We start from the raw sequence: 6,337 nt of genomic DNA, 5'->3' as shown, positions 1-6,337 counted from the left end.
CTTTGTCATGCTTCTGTCTATTTTCTTCTTGCACGCACTGTGCAATCAATTCATCCACTGTCCAGGTTTTGTCTTGAGTGTTATAAGAAACCTTCAGTTGACTGAACTTCAAAGGCAAGGCTTGCAAAATCATGAAAACAAGTTGCTTTTCACATATATTCATGTCTAAGGAATTCAACTTCTCAGCTGCATCAGTCATCTTCATGATATGGTCTCTAATTGAGCATCCTCCCTCAAACTTGTAGGTTGTTAGAAGTGTCATATACTGAGCGATTTCAGCCTTATGAGATTCTTTAAATTTGTTCTCAATAGCAGTGAGATAGTCTTTTGCCAGATCACACTTCTTTATGCCTCCTCGCACAGTGTCTGTCATACCACTTTCCAATATGGACAGTGCAACCTTATTTGCTCTTGTCCATCTTTCAAACTCCACTTTTTCAGATTTAGTACTCTTATCATTAAGAGCTGCAGGTTGTGGCATGTTAAGCGCTATGTCATACTCATTTAGTGTCAGGAGCAATTCAATTTCTCTTCTCCACTTCCTATAATTGCTTCCACCAGTGAGTATAGGCACAGCAGCCAAATTTATAGTTTTGAGTGAAGCTGCATAATGACAACAATGAAATCAACAGTTTGAATCCAATAAGATTCCTGATTTCCATCAATCACTTCACCCTAATCCAAATATGAATCAATTTAATCATATATATATATATATATATATATATATATATATATTCATAATCTCCCATGAGAGAACATATATAGAATAAACAACTCACAGGGAATTTCAATATATATTCATGTTCAAGAGAGTGAATTTCAAATATCACTCTTCACATGGATTTAGCAATTTCAATGTTGGTGAAACAACTGCAGTTATAAATTTCTATAGCAACGGAAGCAATTTAAGCATACTGCAATATCTACTTATGGAATTACCAACAACAAGATGAGAAATTATACCATGTATATTCAAATATATTCAATTCTTCAGTAAGAACGTAGACGAGAAGGATATTAATCATTCATACCTTCCAAGATTCATATATGAATGCACGAATGAACAAAAGCAAGATGGCAATGATGAAAAAGAAATGTAACAATACTCCTTTGTCATCGCAATCTGCTGAAAGAAAGAAAATCCGAAAAAACCCAGAACGGATAACCCAGAGAAGAAGAATTCGAAAGCCCAGGAAACAATACTCCGGTGTTAAAGAGGAAAAAAAAAATTTTATTTTTTTTAATTAAACAAACGTTGTCGTTTAAGTATCTCCAAAAAAAAAAAATTTATGGGTTCGCAAAAACTGAGCAGATTAAGCTTTTGTTCTTTAGCCAAGATTTCTTAATTCAATGGTCGAAATTCTTTGGCTCTGATACCACATGAAAGACAAATATAAACATATGTATGTCCTAATACCACCAATCACAAGTTAACCAATTGAATTATCAGAAACTAATAACAAGATATATATCTAGACCAAACATGCTTATGAGAAAATACTGAAACTTGCATAGCAACTGACCTGCAGAACCCGAGATTGAAGACGACGCCATTGCAACTCTTCGAATAGGTTTAATCTTCTCCTCTTTAACAAAACGCAAGTACTCACCGAACAATAGGTATTCGGAACAAGATGAGTTAAAAAAACTTGTAAGAGCAGTGACTAAACATATATATAGCAGTGTTCCAAGTATTCTCCTATTAGAATTCTTATGGAACTCAAACAGCTAAACCATATCACAATATGAATTAATTAGACTCCTGATACTGAGTCATATCCCATATAGAATTGGTATACCATACTCTCTCATAATTCTATAACAAATAGGATTTATCAAAAGGCTCATTAACAGGACTTTTCCAAACAAAGATTTATACAATCCGGCTCTAAATGTTTGTCTCATACTCATACTCTTACAGTTCCATCAACAAAATCCATAATTCCATAGCCTTCAAGCATCAGCTTCATTTGGAAATGCCATTGAAGGTAGTTGGAGTCGTCCAATTTAACCGAAACTGAAGTTGAAACAGAGGACATCAACCCAGTAATTGGAGACTGCAAGATTTGCAGTTGAGTTGCAGTAACCATAGTGATAATTCTCTCAGAGGAATAAAACCAAACAGTTGGTGGGCAAAGATTTTCAGAGTAAAAATCAACGAAAAGGGCAAGAACTAGAACCCAGAAATCAGAGAAGTGATTCACAAAGATGAAAAGAATGGAGCGGAAGCATAAGAAACCAGAATCGAAGAAGCTTACGATCGAAGCTTAGGGGGCGAGTGATACCATGTTAACCATAACAAATGGAAGCCATTAACATAGAACACAAGAAGAAAGAAAGCTTAAGAGAGAAGAAAAGAGAGGAGAGAAGACTTTAGAGAAAGAAAGAGATATTATTTTCTTTATTACTTTTTCTACTTACAATCTTCTTACAGAATCATAGCTATATACTATCTTGATCTTGTTATAGCTAGAATATCCCAATCGTATCCTTCAATCTAGCCACTGTATTAATGACAGATGGCACAATCTAAATGATTCAGTTATATACTCTTACACTGCTACGTACTTCCTCTCTGGAGCCAATCCGCAGTAGTTGGCTTACTGTTCCATTGGTTCTTGCATCCCCTCTTCCTTTATAAGTCTGCTTGGAATAAGCAATGCATCTGGATGAACACATGGAAAAAGCATAAGCATATGGACCTGTAGGGAGTAAATGCTAGCAAGGCTTGAGTCTGCTAGGACTCTCTTTCTTGAGCTTCTACATGGCTGGGGAAACCCAAGAAAACCAACAACACTAAAAATAATTTGTAAGGGAGTTGCACATAGATATAGATAATTGGTTGAGAATTGACAGAGCTTTGCGTCGACGGCTGAAAGAAAAGGAGTTTTCGTAGAGTTGTTACCAATGATACAACCCTTACTCTGCTTCTTACTCAGTATAACAGTAACTAGTATATTTCATTACAATATCAATCTTTACAACAACCACTTTCCCTTTTACAATACTCCTTTACATAGTAACTAAGCAGCTTCCTCCCTAAGTCACTCCCTAACAACCCTTAACCGCCAACCAATTCCAACTAATTCTTTCTTGTCCTAGTCAGCACTCCCAACCTTATGTGTCACAATACACAGCATCCTATCATGTGGGCGGACTAAGAGAGAGAGGTGGTCATCGACTACCTAATATTGGAATGGGTGGTGGAGGGTCGAGAGGGAGAGAGATTTGTGCAAGCGCAGAGGTGAAACATGAATTGGGTGGGATTGGGCGATGAATTTGACGGTGCAGTGTTGCCAGAGAAGATGAACTTGCAGGTGTGTGGCAGTGTGGTGTAAATTACTATGTGGTGTGGTGTGGTGTGATATGCGGTGTGGTGTCACCGGAGAAGAAACAGAGAGGGTCGGAGTCGTCGAGGAGAGGGATTGAGAGTTTGGGAGGTTCTGAGAGAGACTGAGAGAGAGTTTTAATTTTTTTTATAAACGGTTGAGATCTAACTTCAAGCAAATCTAACGGCCACATATATTTCAAATACATGTATATATATTATCGGTTTAGTTTTGTATTATCGAACATACCGTGCTTTGGTCCCGATTTTTATACCGAATTTTTTAAAATTGTTCGGTTTCGATTACCGAATAATTCAGGATTTTCAGGTTGGATTTTTCTCAAGTTGGGCTCAAATTTTTCGGATCAGATTCGGTTTTTTTGGATTTCTTTCTTGCCCTACAAATAATGTTAGAAATATCTTGATATCACATTACTGATATGCAAAGTGATCTAAGCAGGAAACATATCATTGCTATGCAAATTTTGCACTTCAGAACAGTTTAGACCCAAGTTAATGTAATGAAAATCTCAGCTTTTCAATCAATAATAAGAAAAACCTAATCAAAATTAACTTTTCGATAATAATCGCAAATGGACTATTTTATTTTGTCCTGTTTGTGCTGGCGAATGGGTGGGTTCTTTACAAACAAATTGAAAAACAAAAAATCCGGAGGCAACAGATCCAAAAGAGAGCCCAATTGAAAATGTAAATAGAGGCATTTTTGGGGTACTTTTTATTGCTAAATATGCCCATTCTCAAACACTCATTATTGCTAGGTTTTTTATCTTACATTGGCAGTTGATTTATTGATTTTACGATTACAGATATAGACATATAATTACATATAACTAATAACAACGAAAATCTCCTATTCATATCGCACACTTGATATTCTATATTTTCTTCTTTTATCCATAGAGTTCAGAAGATAAGCGAGGTTTGATGAGAACATTGAGTGGAGCTGCCTTAACGTTAGTCATTCCAAAACTCTCTGTCATATCAATTGGTGCACTCGACGGGTTTGAGATTTCAAATGCATGCAGAAAACTAGCCAATGTAAATTGCACCATTTGAAGACCAAATGCCAAACCAGGGCATGATCTTCTACCACTTGAAAAAGGAATAAACTGAAAATGTTGACCCTTCAGATCAACATCCTTGTGTGTGGTAAGAAATCTCTCTGGCTTGAACTCGAATGGCTCAGGCCAATTTTTCAGGTCAGTTTGGATCTTCCAGAAGTTTGGGATCAACCGGGTGCCCTTTCGGATGTGGTAGCCAGCAATGGTGCAATCTTCAGTGAATATACGCGGCCCTGATAGTGGTCCTACAGGGTACAAACGTAACGTCTCCTTTACAATAGCTTGGATGTAGACCAAGTTGCTTATATCTTCCTCACTCACAACTCTTTTTTTGCCTATTTTGGTGTCCAGTTCGTTTAGAGCTTTTTTCAAAACGTGAGGGTTGTTCAGCAATAACGATATTGCCCACGTCAATGTCACCATGGTGGTATCGCCACCTCCTGCAATAACATTCTGCCCAAGGAGTATTTGCTTGATTAACATCTATACATTCTTTAGGCGACGAAAATATTAAAGAGATTATCTTTTTAAATCACATCTTGTAAATCAAAGAATGTAACGGTTGATAGTTGAATTTCATTCTTAAAGATTTAAAGAAAGAATCTAACCATCAACCATCACATATACAGTCTACATATACAATCTAAGAAGATAATCTCTCTACCATCATCCATTGGTGAGCAGACAAATATGTCGCATGAGTCATATATAAAATTGGAAATCATATGTTTTCAAAAAAAAAATTCTTGCCTAATGTTTTCATTTTCTTTTTATAGACCATGCAATTAGCTTATAAGTATTGAAAGGTAAAAATAAAATCTTGATGTGTTTAGTGTCTAACTCCAGCCTTCTATGGTTAATTATTTGCCTACAAAACTAATGAATTGTATATACGTACCAAGCTTGTGGCTTTGGTGATCGTATCAGCATCAAAACTGCCAAGGTCTGCACCATCAAGCACAGAAAGCAACGCATCTATGAAGTCCTGTTCTCCTTTTGCATCACCTTTTGCTCTCCTCTGCTTATGCTCTTCAACCCACTCTGCAATAATGGCGTGCATTTCCGTTGCACTTTTCTTCATTGCCTTCTCATGTCCACCCCAATCCAACCACCGCAGATAAGGAACCGCATCACCCACCAAAAACATGCCCAGATAATCAAATAACTCCCTCAATGCAGTCTGAACCCTACGCGCTTCTTTCTTCTCATCCCCAGCGGCAGCCACCGAATACCGCTTTCCGGCCACCATTGTAAGAATAACGTTCAGCGTCATGTCCCCAAGCCATTGCTTTAGCTCTACAACCACTCCATCTTTCGAGCCCTCCTTTTTCTTTGTACTCCAAAGTTCGTGCAATTCTTTTAAGAAAGTAGTCACTTCCGACACTCGAATGTGCTTGAGCAGCTCAACCTTCCGGACTGAGAGCAACTCCAAGGTAACGATCTTGCGAATTTCTCGCCAATAGGGTCCAGGTGGTCCGAACCCAAACATTGCATAGTTGTAGCTAACGTGATCTACAACCACCATCTTTGGGCGAGAGAGTACGCTCAAGTCTTTGGTTGTGTAGCATTCTTTTGCGATCTCACTGCTGCTTATTACCAACGACGGATGGACGCCAAGGCGGATAGTGAAAATGGGTCCGTACTTGTCCGCCATGGCTCCCAAAGTTATGTGAGGAGGTGTGGAGCCTCCGAACAAATGAAGGTGACCAAATATAGGCCATCCACCCTTGGCTTCTGGTGGGGATAATTTTCCCTTGTGATTGGCAGCTCTCCATCTTCGTGATAAGTAATAGAACACGATGAATACTGTGAACAGGCCAGCAGTGATAGAGTTTGCATAAGGGAGAGAATCCATTATTGCAACTCAAACATTAGACAGCTAGAGACAGTGATTTTTACCGAACTGGGTGAAGGCTTAAGTTTA

The 6,337-nt window shown here is 38.0% G+C and overlaps 1 protein-coding gene across 1 annotated transcript; it reads right to left on the bottom strand.

The window, feature by feature from the left end:
- Positions 1 to 4,031: 4,031 nt before the first annotated feature.
- Positions 4,032 to 6,337, bottom strand: LOC103450582 (strychnine-10-hydroxylase-like). The gene is made up of 2 exons (XM_070813834.1): positions 5,312 to 6,337; positions 4,032 to 4,866 (listed from the first exon to the last, which is right to left on the bottom strand). Exons 1-2 carry the CDS (start codon positions 6,266 to 6,268, stop codon positions 4,243 to 4,245), a joined length of 1,581 nt encoding a protein of 526 aa, XP_070669935.1. The 5' UTR covers positions 6,269 to 6,337; the 3' UTR covers positions 4,032 to 4,242.

Source organism: Malus domestica, chromosome 15 (assembly GCF_042453785.1).
Source record: "Malus domestica chromosome 15, GDT2T_hap1".
NCBI classification, from domain to species: Eukaryota; Viridiplantae; Streptophyta; class Magnoliopsida; order Rosales; family Rosaceae; genus Malus; species Malus domestica.
The sequence above is the reverse complement of the archived record's forward strand: the minus strand, read 5'-3'. Positions and strand labels throughout refer to the sequence as shown.